We start from the raw sequence: 21,022 nt of genomic DNA on the forward strand, positions 1-21,022 counted from the left end.
CGCCCCACGAGGCACCTTTCAATAGCCACATGCGGCTGGTGGCTGTGGTACTGTTCAGCAAAGAGAGGACATTTCCATCCTCATAGAAAGTTCTGTTGGACAGAGCTGCTTGAAAGTCAGCCTTTGAAGTCACGACCTTGATGGGTAGCCCATCCATGAATGAGCAGCGTTGAAGTATGCAGCAAGTGCTTAAGGATTGTACTTGGGTTTTAAATAAGTTGCCCCCAAAGATTTAGAGTAAAAGGAACTCCCCCAGCAAAAGCAAACCTTATGTAGCCCAGCACTTCTGTTCTTCCTCCGGTGTCCGGTCACCTTGTTCACAGACTGTCACAAAAGAAAAGACACAGGAAACAGCAGGTGTGTTCTATTAATGGCATGACAAGCTTCCAGGAGAAAAAGAACAGATGGAAAATGATGAACTTCACGATGTCTCGAAGGAATGGTACTTTTCCTTTGCGAAGTATATTCTAGTGACTTCCGATTGTAAATATTATCTTACTCTTACCTCAGAGGGAGGAAGAGGAGGTGGAGGAGGAGGAGAAAGAGGAGAAAAAAATGCTTTTTTAAATAAAAATTGGAAACTTGAGGAAATTTAATTATGGATTTTTTGGCTGAAAAGCATAGAAATCATGCAGTTTGCCTTCTAGCTTACCACCTCAAAGTGCTCAGTCATAGATCTTGACACTGATTTTTCTCTTTCAGATTTTTTTCTGAAATTTCTAATTCAAAAATGTTTGGCAATAAATTTTAAAGATTAGATTTTAGTTCAATTAAAGATAGTGGGATTGTCTATCTTTAAAATGGTTCTCCTAGCCCAAGGAAATTTGGAGCTGGAAGACATATTAAGGACTATTTCCCTGTGTTTTTCCAACTATTTTTAGATACAGAACCTTTTCTTCAAAGAAAATCTCATCCAGAATCAGGGCATAAGGTGAGGTCGAGTGTGTTTGCGTGTGCACCCATATGCACAGATGTTCCGCTGCTGAAGCATGGATAGTCGGGGGTCCAGAAGAACACCAGATCATCGCCCCTGCCCTCACCCATCTGCGTAGCTGCCTCCTAGTGACCCCAGGGGACACTGATTTCACCCAATCTCAGTTTGACAGGTGAAGACATGGAGATTCAGAAACTTGAGGTAACTTGCCCCAGCCCACAACTAGGTGGAGAATGGGGACTTTTTACTCAGGGGTCCTCCAAGGTCTTTCCAGGACTGGCTATACCATAACTTAGTACAGAAGCTATCAGCTGTCCCCTGCCTGCTGGGCCTCTACAACTGGAGGGAAGGCCCAGGGTCCAAACTAGGGCAAGCCCTGGTTGCTAGAACATATTGCTTCCTGAGAACAGGTTGGCGTAAGGAATGAAGGCAACTGTAGAACTCAAAGAAGGTGGCCTGAACTGCTATGACAATGCATTTTGTAAAGGTTAGACAAAAGGTTAACTCTGCTTCACAAAAGAGAGACAACCTCGAAGACTCACAAACAGAACTTAGAATCTCAGACCAGTTTCTTCCACAAAGACACCTTGATGCTGTTCGAGGGACATACAGAGTCCTTAGAATAAATGAGGCAATGTGAATCCTGCCTCTAATACTTTCTTCATCTATGAAACAAGGGTAATAGGTGCTAGCAAGGTAACTGTCTATATTTAATCAATAATTAATGGATACACGGGGAGAGAGAAAGAGAGAGAGAAATTCGGTGATATGCCAAGAATAATAAATCCTGATTTCCTTCCTCTGTCTCAGCAACTTCCCTATCTGAACAACTCACACTGGAAACGATAGTCCACTCTTTTCTAACAATCACATACAGAGAATTATTTTCCTGGTATGGCTTTCAAAAAGCCTATATTACCAATAGACCGATTTGCATATTCTCTAACAAGATGTCTTTCCTTTTTGTTTTCTATTACAGCCTTCATTACTTCAGGTGCGAAAACAGGACCCATCATGGGGATAGAGGAGATAAAAATGAAAAAGCGAGCTCTTGCTACTTTGCTCCTGTTCTCTGCTAATTCACCAAACATTCAGAACTGTTTGAGATGAACAAATCCCCCTAACCAGATCCAGCAAGGGCAGGAAGAGAGAAACACACGTGTGTGCACACACACACTCACATACACCCTACAGAAACAAAACACATACACGCTCCATAAAACCCCTCATTCTTCTTCAGAGCCTTTTTTTCCCCTCACTGCTACAGTTGTCACTTACCAACAAACTGAAATGCAGAAAAAAGTCAAATAAAAGGATTTTTGGGGGGGGTGCCTGGGTGGCTCTCAGTGGGTTAAGCCTCTGCCTTTGGCTCAGGTCATGATGCCAGGGTCCTGGGATCCAGCCCTGCATTAGGAATCTCTGCTCAGCAGGAAGCCTGCTTCCCCTCTCCACCAACCCTGCACCCCTCTCCTCTACCTGCTTCTCTGCCTACTTGTGATTTCTCTCTCTGTCAAATAAATAAATAAAATCTAAATAAATTAAGAAAGAAAGAAAGGATTTTTTCACCCTACCCTTACTAGTCAGGTACAAGTCTAGATACTAACACTAATATCATTTAAGATCATTCTCATAGGATCCAGTAGTGATAAAAATAACCAAAACATCATAACATTTTTACTAGATCTAGTCACTCCATAAGAAAACAATGCAACTTTGCATTTACTTAAAATTGTTGAAATTGGCCTTACAATCTTTCAAAGTCACTCCAGGAAACATTATATAACACGAGTAATACTGATTTCCCCAAACTTTCTATTCACACTGGGAATGCCCCAGAGGCCATTAACAGAGTTACCCTGAGTCCTGAAGATCAAGACTGACTCTTTCATTCCCATCTAAGGTAATTACTGCAGAGTTAAAATATAGTCCAAGTCTCAAAGGGATTTGTTCTATGTTTAGTCATTCAGAGAATACAGAATGACCAAAATAGACTAAATTTCAGTGGATGGCAAAGTATGTTTTAATAATAGGACAGTATCAACCATAAATGATAATGTAAGCCTGTAAGTTTCAAAAAGCTTTATGAATGTTTAAAATGCTCATAAATCCATTTAGGCCCTATCAGTTTTTCTTTTTTAATATTCAGAGTTTGGGGTTTTTTGATTGTTTTTTTTTTTTTAAACAAAAAATCAAAAGGGGAAATTTTCATGTGATTGGCTGACTGTCCCATAAATCAATATTCTCCAGGTGAACAGATTTATTTACAAATCACAGACACTGTTTTTTTTTTGTTTTGTTTTGTTTTTTTAAAGAATCAGGAGAGAGCACCAATTTTAAAAAAATTTGGAAGGTATCAAAGAATAACTGAAAGACGAGAGATGGTATCTATTTTAAGGGGAAAAAAATCACATTAGGGGTTAAAAATCATTCTGGTTAGGAAAGAATGTCAGGAATCTGCGTGGCCTATCTTTTTTTTTCCTTCTTTTACTGTAGGCCTTACTTCAAGAATAGGGTGGCAAAGAATGCAACCAAGAGCGTTATTTCTGTCTCCTTGCAGTTTGAAAACCCAAAAGCTTAAGACTGAAGTTCCATCGTATTACTTTCTCCCTATAGAGGTAAGACATTATTTAAAAAACAATTTTCTGGTTATCACCCGAAGTGAAAGAGACCTAATAAACATAATATCAGAAATGCCCAGAATCGAGAGCCCAATCCAACTATAAGAGGACTGTTCTTCTTCTATGTTCACAGCTAATAAAATATTTATGCCCATTACACATAATGCAGAAAATAGGAAAATATATTTAAAAAGAAAATTTTAAAAAGCCACAAGAGATAACTATAGCTAAATCATAGTATTTCTCTCTCTAGTCTTTGCACTCATTATATTTGACCAAAATCATCATCTTACTGCATTTGTGTTTTATGCCCTGGTTTTTTTTTCCATCTAACATTTTATCATGATCACTTTCGCATTTGTATCAAAGGGATATATCATTTTTTACATATCATCTTTACTTTTTATGAAATTTTTTTAAATTTTTTTTTCTGAATTTTCTGAATAATGCATGCTAATTTAGAGGAGTAAAGCAAATTACAAAAGGTAAAAAAAAAAAAAAAAAAAAATCCAGCTTCCAAAAATGCCTTGATTCCACCCTCATCCCTAAAAATCAGCCACTTTCAACTGTTCACTGGGTATCCTTCCCACCTTAGTAGCTTCTGTAATACATAAACATCCATAATTTCTTTTTCTGGTCTCTCAGTATTGAACATTGAAGAGGATTCCGTTTTTTGCTATGTGAACAGGACGATGAAATTCTTGCATATAAATATTCAAAAGCTCTGAGGTTCTCATCAGCTAGAGTCTAGAAGGGAGGGTTACGAGGTGAAAGACATAATTACTACCTAAGTTCCTGATGCATTTCCAAAATGATTACAAGCCCAACTTGTCATCATTGGCTGTGGACCCTTACCTGCTTTATCCTCATGAACAAGTGTTGCCATTTTAAAGTTCTGTCTATCTTATAGGCCAAAAAATTAGTGAGTTATTTTTATTTTCCTTTTAAAAATTCATATCGAGGATGAATTATCACATGTTTATGGGACATCTGTAATTATTTTCTTCTGTCAATTATTTGTTATATTTGTCCTTTTGCTACTGGGATAATATGAGTTTCTGACTGCTTTACCACAATGTTTTGTGTGTGTGTGTGTGGCTAGAAAGCTGTCAGCCATGTGTGTTGTAAAAATGTCTCTCTGTTCATCAGTTTCCATTGGATTTGGTTTATAATATTTTACAACACAAATGTATTTAATTTTCTGCAGTCAAATACACACAGTTTTCCTGTGTGATTATCCAAGCCTAGGAAGTCCTATACTTGGGGAAAAAATGAGCTACATTCAGCTGTATGTTCTCTTCCTTCATGTTTCATTTTTTAAATCTATTTTGATTGGTATGCAAGGAGAGGTTTTAAACCCAACTTTTCTGCAAATACCTAGATTCCCCTTCCACAGTGGTTTGTAATACTTCCTTGTTCACATACTAGATTCTAAGGCAGGTTCGTCCTCATGGGGGCCAGCCCTTCTTGGGGTATGTCTGCTGTTCCTGTTGGCAAATCACACCGGCAAACAGTGGAACTTGGAAATACATTTTCACACCTACTTGGAACCCCCAGAATTCCTCTTCTTTTGCAAACATTTCTTGGCTATTCCTTCCTATTCTAAGCTCCTTTTTATATTTGACCCCCAGATTTGTTACCAGTTACCCCTCCCCAACCTTCTTTTACTGGAAGAATAACAGAACATTCAATGTTCCACACAACCAGCTTTAGAGAGAGTAAGACCGGGGGGCAGTCTAGACTCTTTCAGCTTTAGAAGGGAAAATTTTTTAAGCTGCAAGTTCATCCTGAGGCTTCCAATTTATTTTTTTGTTATTTTTTTAAGTAAGCTCTAGGCCCAAGGTGGGGCTTGAACCCGAGATCAAGATTTGCAAGCTCTTCTGATGGAGTCACCCAGGTGCCCCCTAAATTGGATGCCTCCAATTTAATAAAACCTTTTTAAACCTTGCTAAAACACATGGCACACGCGCGCACACACACACACACACACACACACACACACACTGCTTTGTCTCAAGATATGCTCATTACCCATTTCCCTTCTTTCCAGGCCTCCTTCCAGTTTACCATCTTTGCATCCACTCTGACACACCAGGCAGCCTGCTGCCACGCGCAACCCTGTTTAAATTACAGAGCTGCACAAAATCCAGAAGAGTCTCTCTCTTTCTTTCCGTTTTGACTCTTTGCCTCCATATGCTCAAATTGGCTCCAAGTTGACAGGTTCAGGTCATCTTTCCACGGATCATGATCTCCTCTGAGCACAGCCCCGGCACCCTGGAAAGAAGAGACCAGGAGAACAAGAGAAGACAAAATGAGAGGAAAGGAAAACAAAGAACATAAGGTATAAGGCACCTGGCGTTGCCAGTATTGTTCCCATATATTTACTTAAAAAGTTGTCAAACAGAAAGTATTTTCAGGGTAAAAAATAAAAGATTCCACTCATTTCTCACAACTAGGAACCAAAATACAGATCGTGCTTTTTTTTAAAATTCAGATTAGTGCCAATGTTTTATGATGATGATGATTTATTTTTAACCATGAGCAACCATAGTACAAAATTCTAATATTTATGTTGGGTTTCACGAAGAGCATGAAATCAGCCATAATACCTGGCTTGCTAAAATGTTAACACTTGCAGTGAAGGAAGTTTCCGGTAAAGGGCGTAGGCCAGTGGAATACTGAGGCCCCGCGTGACCACTCTGCCTTTGGAAGGCTGTGGGGAGTTGCCTTTCCTAAAACTTTCTCAGCCCAAAAACAGCTGCCCTGTGATCTGAGAGATGTATGCATTGTCCCTTAGGGTATGTTTAGCAGAACTCCTAGAACAGGCAGACTAGCATACCTTATCTTTCTATATCTTTCCTATAAACAGATCCTCCTAGTTCCTGTAAGACCCCTTGCCAGACATCATGTGCTTGAGAACAGCGATAAGGATTTGTGAGGAACCTGAAGCACCAGTAAAAGCAGCCTCAAAGATGAGCAAAGGATCTTTGCCTCTGAGCCTTGAACTCCTTACCTTCTCCTCTCTTTCACAGCAAAGTCTGGAATAATCTTTCATTTGCCGGTACAGGGATTGCTGGCCGTTTTTGGCAATTTTAGAGGTCCCTTGAGTGGATGGATGCATAGATGGGCATTTAGTCATTATCTCAAAGTGTGGCTGTCCTAACTCCTCGGTGCCAATCCAGCATACTTAAAAAAAATAATAATAACCAAATTGACATTAAGAGCTACTAGACAAATATACCTAACATACCCAATTTTCAAATTCCCAGGAATTTTTCAGAGGTCTGTGTAATTTTCACAATAGTACCTAGTTTCTACAAAAACATTCCAAGTCCAAGTCCATATTACAAAATGGACTTAGATATCCACCTCCAGAGCTACCACAAGGCAGTCACAGACATTTTGGGCCTGAGTTCAGAGCTGCATTTACTTGTACACATGTATCCATGTGTGAACGCTCACATTAGAAAATGTCGTGCCTGAAATGCAAACATAATAACAATAATAATAATTGAAAATTTAAACACAATACATGACATATTTAATTTGTCTCAAGACGCGTTTATTTAATACAAGTGGGAATTTAGGATCAGATTAGAACTGGCAAATTTAACAGTTTTTTCCAACTTGATCTGAACACCATTTTTAAACACATTTTAGCTCCTAAAACAATAACATGAGCAAGCCCCAAGATTGATCATGGAAGTCAGGAATAATGTAAATTAGTCACATTAAAAAACAAAAAGCTGCCTATGAGAAAAAGATTAAATTTGAACATCTGAAAAAACACCCACACTGAAAGATTTACTTTGGGATAACCTTGGGATTTGGGCACTCACGAGGGTCAAACCATTGACCCTCATGCATGGCCAAACCATCTTCTTGGCAGCCACAACAACTTGGGGGTGATGGTCTGAGAAGTCAGGGCATTCCTCAAGTCAGGCCAACCCCAAAGTGATCCTTTCCCCTTTCCTTTCATAGGAATTAAAGTACAAGTTTCAACTGAAGCAGCACACAGCAGAAAACACATTCTGAAGTGAAAAACAACACTATAACTCGAAGTTTTCAAAGGAAGGGTTCTGGAAAGAGTTATATCTCTCTTATAACCGTCTGTTGCTCCATGATGAAGGTATCCCAAATGAAGGTATAAATGAGTTGGAGATTGTTTTTTCAAGATTTTATTTATTTATTTGACCGACAGAGATCACAAGTAGGCAGAGGGACAGGCAGAGAGGGGGAAGCAGGCTCCCCGCCAAGCAGAGAGCCCGGGACCCTGAGATCATAACCTGAGGCGAAGGCAGAGGCTTTAACCCACTGAGCCACCCAGGCACCCTGAGTTGGAGATTACTGAAGCGGAAAGTTTGTTGTTGTTGTTGTTGTTTAAGATTCATTTAATTTTAGAGAGGGAGAGAAACAAGGAGAACACACATAAAAATAGGGAGTTGGTGGTGCAGCAGGGGAGAGAGGAAGTAGATTCTCCCCTGAGTGGGGAGCCCAATGCAGGGCTTGATTTTACGACCCTGCGATCATGAGCTGAGCCAAAACCAAGAGTTGGATGCTTAACCGACTGAGTCAACCAGGAGCCCAGAAGAAGAAAGTGTTTGGAGAAAGTTGCCAGCATGCTGTGTGGATTGACCTTTTTCCCCAGAAGGTCTACGGAGCTGTTTGCTACTCACCTCAGGACCCACACAAAGAGCTTCAAAGGACCACCCTGGGTGTTTACAACTGTACTTATCCTCTATCCCCTAGGGTTTTTTTTTTTTTTTAAGATTTATTTATTTATTTGATAGACAGAAATCACAAGGAGGCAGAGAGGCAGGCAGAGAAAGGAGGAAGCAGGCTCCCTGCTGAGCAAAGAGCCTGATGGGGGACTTGATCCCAGGACCCTGGGATCATGACCTTAGCCGAAGGCAGAGGCTTTAACCCACTGAGCCACCCAGGCGTCCCACTATCCCCTACTTTTAGAAAGTCAAGTATTTCCCTTAGACCAGATCTGAACCATACAAGGGAGAGCTCCCTGTTTTAGATCCTGTGGGAGGATGAGCCCCTGGAAAGAAGTTTACCGCAGCTGAAAAAATCAAAGAGTATACTTCTGAATGACTTCTAGCGACTGTGGAAGACCCAATACGAATGCTTGTTAAAGACACTTTCAGAGAGCCATCCCAATGATGAGAAGTCCCCAGAGACGCACCTGCTAGAGAAAGGGCCAGTTTTCAGCACATGCCCAATGGAGACATGTAAACTCTAGATCACCAACCGTACTTGTCAAGAAAGAACTTTCTTATCTCCCTCACCTCTTCTCCATGAGATCTAACCCTGAAGTAGGAGACCTCAGTTAGCAAGATGGGGGAGGGGGAGGAGAAGCACTATGTAAAGAGAGATGTAGGACTCCCATTCCCTTGCAACCAGCACACTCAAGCCTGCAGAAGGAGCCTGGAAAGGGAAGATGTGTAACTTTAAATAGAGATTGAAATTTTGACTAATTAGGTAGATACGCAGATTATAAATCACTATGATTAATTTTGTCTATTTGAAAGAGAGAATTGTTTAATTTAGTAAGAGTCACCAGAAAGTCATGGAACCTACTTGAATTTTCATTTGCAAAATGATCGGGCCCTTGTCTTCTTATTTTCTCCTGCCCCTGATTTTTCAGACTCATCACCCCCTTCATGCTGTAGTTTAATAACAACCCACATTATTGGGTGGTTACCTTGTGTCCCTCTACCATGCATTTTATCTATATTTCTCACTTCATCTTCATATACCTCCATATTAACACCTCCTTCTTATATACAAGGAAACTAAGGCTTATGCAGAACTTGGGAATTTAACCCATGTAGCCTGGACTCCAGAATCTGTCATCTTTCCCTGAAAGAATGAGTGAAATCCAGTCTCTCTGTTCAAAGGATAAAAAATATCAGGCTGCTTTCTTTAATAAAACATGTGTGGATCTCCCTCATTTCATGATAAAATGAAAACATTCCACTGGAGGAGAATTAGTAGGAAAGCAAACATAGCTATTTTTTGTAATCATAAAATCTGCTGACGTACACACTTATTCCAAACTCCTGGATGTCATTATGTCAATAATCGCGAAGCTTTCTCAACCCAGACATAAAACAACAACAATCCTAACAACAGTATCTAAAATGTGTAATGTTTGACCTTTGCAAGCTCCATTTTCATATTTTAATCTAATCTTTTTTCTCACAACAATCCTCTGAGTCGATTATCATTGATGGTTTTTTTTTTTTTTTTTTGAGGAAACTAAAGTGAAAAGCTTTGAAACACTGTGATTTACTTAACATTAAAAAGTACTACACAACAGAGCCAGGATTAAAGTGGGTACATGTGTCAAAGGGAAATTGAAATATCCACCCATTTTTGGATCGCCTTCTAAACCCCTCTTTCCTGTCCATATCGATAGTATTATTCTTCATTCTTACTTCACGTTTTTCAGTAATCAGATCACTTCACAAATCCTCTTACATATCCCAAATCTCTGACTTCATGCTGATGAGATCATTTGTGGCAAGTAACAACGCATGTGGTTTTCAGACGCAGAAACGGGGCCTCAAGATGCAAATGAACTGAGCAAGCCAACGGCCCATGAGAGTCTTAAAGGATTTTACAAACCTGAGTTGAATGTATGTCCTCATACGGAAAGGCATGACTTCTCTCACAAGAGATTATTCGAGAATTTCAGAACCATGCCCATATAGTTAGTTCACAGTCCCCCAGTCATCCGGATTGTCCTTCTCTAAGAAAGCAAAGGTTCTTGCAAGCAATCAGTCTTCCTCATTAAATTCCAGACTTTTCATTTTTTGATTCTCAAGTTAAAACTCTCTCTCCTAACTATTCCTCATTTCCTCATCAACAGACTCATCAATGTCCCCACTCTCCAACCACTGTAGTTTTCATACTCTTCATGGCCACAAATACTAATAATTCACTGGCATGGTGGTTCTCAGACATCAGCACTCCTCAGAATCATCTGGAAATCTTCTTTAAAACCAGATTGTTGGGCCTCTGCTCCAGAGTTCTGACCCGGTCAGCCTAAGGTGGGAAGCGACAGCATTGCCAACAAACAGCAGACGATGCTGATGTTGCTGGCTGGGAACCCCACTTTGAGAACCACTGGACCATCCCTTCTCTCATGTTCCCTGAAAGGGGCCCCACAGAAGAGGGAGGGGCTGCTAAGGCTCACGAATCGCGCAAATGGTGCTCCATGCCCTGGCCTCACACTGAACGCTTCTATCTGGAAGGAAAAGAAATGGTTGTCATGACTCATTGCCTTTTTCCAAGCTTTTCCAGCCACAAAATTAAAAGCAGAAAAGGGCTAAATTAAAAGCAAAATGAAAACAGCTACACTTTTGAGACTTACAGCACGATTTCTGGAGTTAGAACAAAAGATACAAAGACCATCCAGGCGAGCCCTATGCTGACTGCACTGAACACTGATATCGAGAAGGTTACGGGACAAAGCCAGAGCCTCTGTAACCAAACCCATGAGCCCGATCACCTGGTCTTACTCCCACTTTTCTTTGTCAATAGTAAGTTCTTCCATAATTCTCCAAGCACATTATCAGCCCATCACTCTAGGAATTAACTCACTTCTTCTACAACTTCTCTACTATTTTTTAACACAGAAAAATATCAATTGTCAGGAAATACTATTAGAACATCGAGCGGGCAGACAGATAATCTGAAGAGAGAAGCTGGCAGAGGATTTTTCCTGCCAGTTCCTCTATTTTTTGTATGTAATAATATAGACAATATACCAATAGTTATAAAATGTACAATATATAAAATGTATGATATACAATAATATATACAACACAATATATACTCCGGGCAGCTCTCCATGAACAATTTAATTCCATTTTTCATCTCCTTGGGGGAAAACTGAGGCATTTTAGGTTATGGTATAAAGCCCTTTCGTGTGACCAGTATTTTCAATAGCAGTATTGTTACATCAAATAACAAAAAGTAACTGACAAGAAATGTTGTTAATATAAGACATAACATTGCTGCTTAGAAGATAAGCTTAGTTCTACATTTAATATACTAATACGGGGCAAGAGCTACTGACCTTTTACTCTGATCACCACAGGTCCATTAAATTTCAAAACATAGGTCAGCCAGAGAATCATATGCTACTAAGTAATAAACCCGTGCCATCCAAATGTAGCTTTTTTCTGTCCCAGTCCAAAGATAAAGGAAAACAGAAGCCTAATGGTAAAGGCACCAAAATAACAGATTTTGAAAGCAGTTGTTCTGTATGAGTGTGAGTCACCAAAACTACTTCCTTAGTGATAAAAGTTGCCTAAGTAACCCAGATGCCTTCCTTTGCTAAGAAGTACATGGGCCGTGTGTTGAGTTTCAAACCCACTAGTCATTTCCTTTACTTAATTGCTAACTATTCTTCCTGGCTACATTTGGGGCCTGTGTTTTATGCAGTAACCCAGCAACCAGTTATTATGCTATATTTTATCAGAGAGAGCAAAACAGTAAACTTCACATTTCCATGGCTTTCCGAGTAAAAAGCACTGTGACTTTAGCCCGGTGTGTGGGGAGGTTTGGTGGTGCAGGGAGAAGGGGGCATTATGAAACTACTAGACTAGATCTTGATGTGGCAGCATGATCACACAAGACTTAGAGACAAAAAGATTTAGCAGAGAAGAGAGAAGTCATTTAGGGGCCCTCTGAGTGCAAAGAAGGTGCTTATTCAGTTCTGTGTCCTTAGCTCACAACCAGGAGCCTGGCACACATCAGGACTCAAAACACATTGGCTGAAGAGGGTCACTGGTTCTTTCTAGAATAATCCAATCCACTGAGGATTTGGGGCTCTACTAAGTGAGGACTTCATCAGGCTTTTTAACACTTTCTTTTCCTCTTGGATCTATAATGGGACTAGGATATTTGTTGCTCTCAGCCTTGTACACGTGTGAAGCACTTTAAGGAGGCTCTGTTTTAAAAGAAACCTGGTGTTGATTAGCATTACTTGGGAAACTCTGATACACAAAAGCAATGAGATGGCGGGTGCACAAGAAATTTTTTAACTGGGTAGCAAGCTTGTATGTATTCTCAGTAACGTTGTTTAGTTTGGCCTTGAGAATCTTGGTTGTCCTGTGATTCACTGTTATTGCTCAGACCACAGAACTCTCCCATTACTTTTGGCCCATGCAATATTAGCACCCTAAACGTTAATAAATCTCCCTAAAACTCCAACTAATAGAGAACGAGTAGAAGATGTTCTTAGTTACAGAGGCTATGCGTTCCAAAAACGTTAGTTTCTTTCTTTTCCACTAGTGAATGCGGTTGAGGATTTTCATTCATGTAATTGTGTGGAGTCATACTCCATCACTATCAAATCATTCTGGTGGGTTGAGTCAGAATTCAGAAACGAGATCTTAAAAAAGAAAGAAAGAGAAGAAGAAGAAGAAGAAGAAGAAGAAGAAGAAGAAGAAGAAGAAGAAGAAGAAGAAGAAGAAGAAGAAGAAGAAGAAGAAGAAGAAGAAGAAGAAGAAGAAGAAGAAGAAGAAGAAGAAGAAGAAGAAGAAGAAGAAGAAGAAGAAGAAGAAGAAGAAGAAGAAGAAGAAGAAGAAGAAGAAGAAGAAGAAGAAGAAGAAGAAGAAGAAGAAGAAGAAGAAGAAGAAGAAGAAGAAGAAGAAGAAGAAGAAGAAGAAGAAGAAGAAGAAGAAGAAGAAGAAGAAGAAGAAGAAGAAGAAGAAGAAGAAGAAGAAGAAGAAGAAGAAGAAGAAGAAGAAGAAGAAGAAGAAGAAGAAGAAGAAGAAGAAGAAGAAGAAGGAAAGAAATGAGATCTCTACAGAAAACCCCTGAAATTGTTCACGGACATCTTGATGATTCATTAAGGGCACCATATTCTCTGAATCAAAGAGGGTCCTGTTGCTGCATCAGAACAGGAAAAAAAAAAAAGTAAAAAGAGATAGATATCCCAATAAGAATGCCAAAGAGACGCAGGGATGTCACCAACAGCGGTACAAAAATACCACAACATCTGATATACTACTGAACAGTGAAGTTTCAAGTGTGGGACCCGGAACCAGAAGTCCTGGGTTCAAATCCCAGGTCTGCCACGTTCTGGCTGTGTGAGCTTGAGTAACTTACTCAGCTTCTCTGTGTCTCAGTTTCTTCCTATGTATAATAGGGCTGTTGTGAGGATTAAATAAGTTAACACGTGGCAAATAGGCTCACACTTGGCATACAGTAGGCACTCAATACATGCAAGGTCTCATTATGATTACCATTAGCTTTCCCATCTGGGCCAGAGTCCAATTTTAGTCAGGATATCATGGCATGCCTGGTTACCATTATTGCTTAGAGCTCACAAATCACGGACTGTGAAAACCAACCCAGAGTCAGCAAAACGAAAACCCTGATCTTGACACGCGAAATCACATGTGTCTCAACTCAAGTTCTGGAGCTCACAGATAAATGCATTACAGTACTGTATCAGAACAATGTTTCACCATTTATGATATGGAGAAAACATGTTTAACCTATATTAAGCTCAAGTTCCATAATATTTTTGTAGTTACTCCATATGTTCATATGAGTCACATTAGAGGGCATATTTCTAAGACTTAGCTAATTAGAAATAGAAAACCTTACTCAGTAGTTTAAGAAATCACTGCAGGAGAATTACAGAGAGGGCTGCCAATCCCTTTATTCTGCTACAGCTAACTCAAAATGGTCTTTCTTAGTTATTTCTCATAATTGTGGTAATGAGTTTTCTTAATCTTTTGCCTTGCATAGTTGTATGATTATCTTATATTTCCTTCCATTTGCATTTAGGGTTACTTTGACTTAATGTGTTTATTACTTTTCTGAGACTTTGTCTTTTGATTTTTATTTCTAACCTCTACAGATCATAACCATCTTTGTCACCATACACAAGACCAAAGTTTGATGGGATGTATTTTAAACACATGATAAACATGTGTTTATCAAACATATCCAAAACTAAAGGTAATATCCAAGGTTCTGAAGAAAATAATTTTCACTGGCTAAAGGAGCATGGTATGCCAGAGCTAAAATATCTCCACAGTTTTGGGGAAGACTGGTTAATTCATTAATCAGTTGGAAGATAAGTGGGATAGAGTTCTTTTATTTGTCCCAAATATATAGGAAAGACATTATGACTATATATGTAATCAATATATCTCCATTTTAGCTTTATAGGTTACCACAAAAAAAATTTTTTTAACTTCCACAGTTCATTAAAACTGTGCTATTAAACAATTATTACCATTGGGCCCATTACCAAAATATCTCCTGAAAACACTTCCACCATCCAGGAACTAGGGGACCTCCTAAAGATAGGCAGAGTCAATTTCCAGGATGTGCATGCCCTTGGACAAATTTTCTTGTGGTGGGATGACCTTCTCTATCCTGAAACATGGTAAAAACAACATTAGAGGCCACGAATAAATACCTTCTTGTTTTCTTGTGGTAATCTCACTTGGCCAATAACTAAACTCTGACAGTGTCCTTTAGGTCACTTTCAAATAATGTTTGGTTTTTATAATGGGGCTGGTTTCATTTTGTGTTTTGCATCCAGTAAACCAATACTGAAAATCTAGCTTTACATCTGTCTGACATCAGCTGGAAATACTTGCATTAGGTTTTCCCTCCCTAGATTGATGAACATCTCTTTTTCCCTCCTACATACTGACCACCTTCTCTTTCCTTTGTCAGAGAATGTACTTTAGACTTCGATGAAATTACAACTAATAAATAGCTCTACGGAGAACTATGATCTGCTTTTAGTTCTCCCAAAAAGATTCAAAGAAATTTCCAGGAATTTGTCTTTATGCTTTTTCTCTGAACTTTAGAAACTGTTCGAGAAGGTACCAAAGAAGTCCCCAATTGTATACCAACTGTGGAAAGCAGACCATTATAAGGCAATGGTTATTAACCCCTGGGAACATTCTGGAAGTGCAACAAAAGGCAGAATTGAGGGACCCAGCTTATACCTCAGCCACCTCGTGAGATTTCACTGTATATAGGCTACGGAAGGATGACACTTCCAGACAAGAGGATTTGAATGAATTCTCTTCCACCCCACATTATTTTCCCACCTCAATATTTTTCTTCTGTGTACACGACATTTATTCTCTCGGTTCCTATCCAGAAAGCTCTAAGGCCTTTGACTTGCTTGTCTCCTCACTTCACAGTCTGGAACAGTCATCTCCCTAGGCCATCACTGGACGCCCCCCATTCACCTGATCTACTGCAAACAGCCTTCCAATCGGTCTCCTCAATTCACCCCCCACAAATATTCTAGAACAGTCTTTCTAAAGCAAGCCACAAATGACAGTGAATTCCCACTGCCCACCGCATTAATGATAAACTCCTTTCTTTGGTATTTCATCCTCCAACACATGGCCCCATATTAGCACCCGATTCCCTCCCCCCCACACTGCTCTACAGTCCAGTCATACTGGGATCCCTGCTCTCCCCTAAATGCCCCCCCTTCCCCCAGAACCCTGCCATCTAGTTGATTTTTGCTCAGACTGTTTCATCAGTTTTGAACCTTCTTTCTCTACCACAAAAAGCCATAAAAAGTGTACCTATTCCTTGAATACCACCTTTTCTAAATATATTTTCCGGTCTGCCCCAAGTGGCTATGGATCATTTTTCCATCTAACGTGTTAGTATTTCATTCATACCTCCGTGAGAGCACTAACCACAGTCCGCTATGCAGTACAGCTCTTTCTGTGGTTCCTGGTCCCTCTACAAGGCTGGGAGTTCCCCGGAGGCATGAACACTTTCTAACTTACCTGAGCTAACATGCGTTGCAGGCAGTACAGAAAATGAGGACCCCCATCTGCTGAACAGAATATGAAGAAATATGGGAAATACAGAAAAGTGCGGTATATTCGCCCAACAGAGAGAACCTCAGGGTCCTCCTGCACCTGCAGCCTGGTGAGGGGCAGCGGGAAGGATGGGTGGGCACGCTCGGCCTGGCCTTCAAAGATCACAGCTGAATGTCTGAGCCTTAACCTCCTTTGCAGCAAAACTTCTGTTTCCTTCACCATCTTTATTACAAATTGTAATTGCTTGGCTTGTTCCTTTACCTGAGAATTGTCTCTCTGCATCCCGTTTGCACACGCGCCGCTCAAGTCAACATTCCAAGGGCGCGAGCCTTGTTCACTTCTCCCTCTCCCCGCAGTGTCTAGCCGAGAGCCTGGCCCACGGTCACTCTTCAATATTCTGAGTCAGTGAATTTGTGGATCATTATGTCCTGAGGAGATTAAATGCAGTCACATGTAAAGTGATTGGCAGAAGGCTTGAACATGACAACACTAGAAATACTAGCCTCCTTCCTCCCTTCTTTCCTTTCTTCCTTCTTCTATGAATTACTCATGCATCAATCCGACATTCAACGAATGTGCCAGACTTCTCTAGGCACATGACGATAGGATAGTGAACAAAAGAGAAAAAAAATCCCTGCCCTCATGGACCCCACATTCTTTTTGTTTTTATGGAGCTTACATCTTAAGGAAGGAAGGAGTGATTCACTTTGGATCTCTGGGGAGTGTTAAGAATGTAGTCATGACGGGTGCCTGGGTGGCTCAGTGGGTTAAGCATCTGCCTTGGGCTCAGGTCATGATCTCAGGATCCTAGGATCAAGCCCCCCGAGTCGGCTTCTCTTCTTGGCGGGGAGTCTGCTTCCCCCCTCTCTCTGCTTGCCTCTCTGCCTACTTGTGATCTCTCTCTCTCTCTCTGTCAAATAAATAAATAAATGAGTCTTCAAAAAAAATCTTAAGAAATTAAAGAATGTAGTCATTAAGAAAAAGAGGTTGTGGCTCATGGTGGAGGAAAGGAGATCCTGGGAGAAGGGAATTCCAGGGTTGCAAGGGCAGAGGGACCAACGGCTTGAATGAGTGACAGCAATGAAACTGAGGAGCAGGAGACAATGATCCAGGAGGGCTCCTGGGTCTGAGTGACCAAAGAGGAAGGAGTGGCCATGGGGATGAAGGTCTGTCATCTTGGTAGTGTGCTGGTTGCCCTGAACGGACACGGAGGTTGAGAGAGGAAGCCGCTGGGGTTGGTGGGTTTTAGGGGGTGAGATGAGCTATGTCCAATTTTAGAGACGATGCCGCTGAAGAGATGGAAAAAAATCTAGGTGAAAATGTGTAACTCTTCCAGTTATCATTTAGGAAGCAAGTGAAAACCAAACCCCCCGCACCAGGGTGGCTCAGCGCGTTAAGTGTCTGTCTTCAGCTCAGGTCGTGATCCTGGGGTCCCAGGATGGAGAGCCCCAAGTAGGGCTCCCTGGTCAGCCAGTAGCCTGCTTCTCTCTTTCCCTCTGCCCTTCCCCGTACGAGTGTGTGCGCGCGCTCTCTCTCTTTCTCTCTCAAGTAAATAAAAATCTTAAAAACAAAAAACAAAAAACCAAAAAACTTGGTCTCTACTATGAATCACTGTTATGTCCTCTGAATAACATAAAAATGACAGCCTAGGCATCTACCAAACTCCATTCGGCATTCGCTCCTTCAAGACATAATCTGGTAATGAACCAGCCTCTCCAGCTCCTGGAACACAGTAGGTCCTAAATAATATCCGTGAATGGTTGGCTGACAGGGAGCAAAATTTCATTATCAAGGAAGGCAAAGGGAAAAGAAAAGTGCCTTTGGAGTCACAAAGGCCTCCACTGAAAATCTTGCCCCCTTCCTCCCTCCCCTCCTAGTCAGGAGACCCTGAGCAAATTGTGAGCCTCCGTCTCAGGCCCCTTGGCTGTAAAATGGATGAGCAAATGCCCTTTGCAAGAGGCAGTGAGGACATTTAGTAACACGTGTGCGAACTCCCTTGTCATCCAGGAGACACCAAAATGAAAGTACCAGTGATATGAGTGATGATTTTTTTTTAAAGATTTTTAAAAATTTATTTATTTGACAGACAGAGATCACAAGTAGGCAGCACGGCAGGCAGAGAGAGGAGGAAGCAGGCTCCCTGCTGAGCAGAGAGCCCGATTCGGGTCTCCATCCCAGGACCCTGGGATCATGACCTGAGCTGAAGGCAGAGGCTTTACCCACTGAGCCACCCAGGTGCCCCAGATTATGTTTTTAATGACCAGGTCTTCCAGGTATTTTTCCGCTTCTTGCATCTCACTTTATCCACCTTCTCCTTTCTCTCATCCCACGCAGGCCATCCTGCTAGAAGCTGTCCCCCCATGTGGCCTCCTGCCAACCAGCCTTCCTAAACCCTCCTAAAGCCCCCACCCGCCACTAAGCTCCTCTGCACATGGCTGGCCGCTCTGTCAGTTCAAATCACCCCATTCAACTGACATCACCACAGCTTGCAAATTCCCAAATCCCCGTTAGGACTTTAGATGCAGTCGTGTTCATGGCTGGCCTACGAGTCGGGTCACTGTGTCCTTACGGAGACACACCCCGCACAGTGCAGTGTCTGAAACGGCTTCCCTGGTCCAGCATTTAAACACACCCCCAAGCTAGGTTTTCAGGGCGCTCAGATAAAGGAATAGGAAAGCCGAGAGAGCTAGGTCCCATACTGTCGACTCTCAAAGGTCACCAAGAACGTGGGGGCACAGATAGGGCAGGATTAAGGACCCCACTCAAAGACAGTGCAGTCGTTGTGATTTCCCACGCTGGCGACTGGCCGCCCATTGGCTGAGCCCTGTGCTACGCACCTGTGTCTCCGAATGAAGTTAATTCTGTCCGAAATTTCATGCATTCTACACAGAGGAGGTAAGAGTGTTTTTGTAACCTCCAGTTTTCTATGCTGTATAGGCCCCTGCTAGCTATGGCCATTTCTAATAGGAAGGACACCCTGGATACTCTGTATGTGTGTGCACGCGCGCGTGCGCGCTGTATGGCGAGTGCTATGCATGGAAAGTTTGTGTCCCACCCTGCCCCCCAGAGCTCCTAATTGGTATCTAGGAACCCTAGTCTCCAACACTTCCGTATATGGACATGGAGCCTTTGGGGGTAGTTAGGTCTAGATGAGGTGTTGACAGTGGAGCCCCCATTAGGGGACTCAGTGTACTTACAAGAAAAGGAAGAGATTTCAGTTAGTTCTGTCTCCCCCATCTGAGGACAAGGCAAGAAGGGGACGGTCTGCACGCCAGAAAGCAGGTCCTTATCAGACACTGAATCTGCCAGCACCTTGATCTTGGACTTCCTGCCTCTAGAACTGTCTGTTGGGTAGCCCACATGGTCCACGGTATTTGCTACAGCACCTGAGCTAAGATAGCAAATGACCCACAGTCCTGCCTGACAGTGCAGACTGCAGTCAGGTTAGAAAGGAGGGATACCCCTGAGAGGATGAGGAAGGCCAGAGTCCATCCCAGAGGAAGTCACCAGGCCCTAGGAATTTGCTGTGGTCACCAACAGGGCACCCTGCCACACCACACCAGAGCCTTGCCCTCATTTTCCGTGGTGAGTTAGTCAGCAAGCATCCCCTGACAGCACCACCTCATTGCTCTGGGATCAGCATTTCGGGAGGAAGTAGGGTCCATCCTCTCTCCCTCCCTCCCCATGGGGAGATGGCTTTTTTTTTTCCCCCTCCTCCTAAAAATTCCAGGCACACGCACAATGGTGGCGATTTGCCGAGCAGTGGTTTGAATAAAGAGTTCTAAGGGAGCAAGATGGCAATGGGGAAGACAAGCTAGTCTACCAGGGCACGGAGCCCCAGGCATGCTCCTGGGGAGTGCCCCAAGGTACCCCCCAGCACAGGAGAGAAGAAAGGAAATGCACAGTAGGGGAGCTGTGTCTCAGAGGTCCTACAGCTTGACTTTGCCAGTGCCATTTGCCAGAAATATCTGAAATGAGGTAAACAAAATATTGCCTAGACAAGGCTTGTACCAAGAGGCTACGATAAACCCTTCATTTGGTTCTACACTATTTTTCTTAAATGCCAGGTAAGGTCCAGTACAAACCCCTCACCCCCCACTCGAAAACAAAACAAAAACAAAGACAGGGAAGGATTTTTACCTTTTTTCTTGTAACTATTCACTCTAGTTTTGAAGTCAATCCATCCGGTACTAGGTCTTCTAAATACACAAACAAACAAACAAAAACACCCAGGATTTTTAAATTACTCCTTAATCCCAGTAGGGCTGGTTTAACTTTCCTCCCTTCATCGCCCCTTTGGGGATAAACGCTCTCTTCTGTATATACCAATGTTGCAACAGCGCTTGATTTGAGTGATTTACCCTACATGGGTTTTGGTGGTGGAATCTGAGCACTCCCTGATGCTCCAGACCGTAAGTTTTCTGTTATTTCTGCGGACAGTTTGTCTCCGTCACTGGAAGGCTAACTGCACGAATTTTTCTGGAAAAGAGGCCAAAAGGACCTATGACATTTCCCAGACAAGTCAACAGAAACCCGAACTGTGCCTCGCTGAACCAAAATGAACACATAAATCTATTTTCCCCAAGCATCCTGTCACTTGCGTTATATAATTGCCTTTCATTAATCAA

General features: G+C 41.8%; 1 protein-coding gene across 9 annotated transcripts in view; it reads right to left on the bottom strand.

The window, feature by feature from the left end:
* The window catches only part of LOC309870036 (uncharacterized protein), a 33,927-nt gene extending 13,179 nt beyond the window's left edge, over positions 1–20,748 (bottom strand). Inside the window, exons 1-5 of one of the 9 annotated variants that reach the window (XR_014314442.1) lie at positions 20,535–20,661; positions 16,656–16,822; positions 6,566–6,738; positions 5,584–5,826; positions 16–324 (exon numbers count right to left, since the gene is read on the bottom strand). Coding sequence is in view for 1 of the 9 variants with exons in the window: in XM_082742022.1 (XP_082598148.1) it covers positions 5,680–5,826; positions 6,566–6,738; positions 11,645–11,705 (381 nt within the window). In the remaining 8 variants the exon portion in view is untranslated. Of the gene's footprint in view, positions 1–15; positions 5,827–6,565; positions 6,739–7,070; positions 10,811–11,644; positions 12,923–14,824; positions 14,968–16,655; positions 16,823–20,534 lie in introns of those variants that run through there. The other 8 variants (XR_014314440.1, XR_014314443.1, XR_014314444.1 and 5 more) reach the window with 8 other exon arrangements.
* Between the last annotated feature and the right edge of the window lie 274 nt (positions 20,749–21,022).

Source organism: Mustela nivalis, assembly GCF_964662115.1.
Source record: "Mustela nivalis genome assembly, chromosome: 7".
NCBI classification, from domain to species: domain Eukaryota; kingdom Metazoa; phylum Chordata; class Mammalia; order Carnivora; family Mustelidae; genus Mustela; species Mustela nivalis.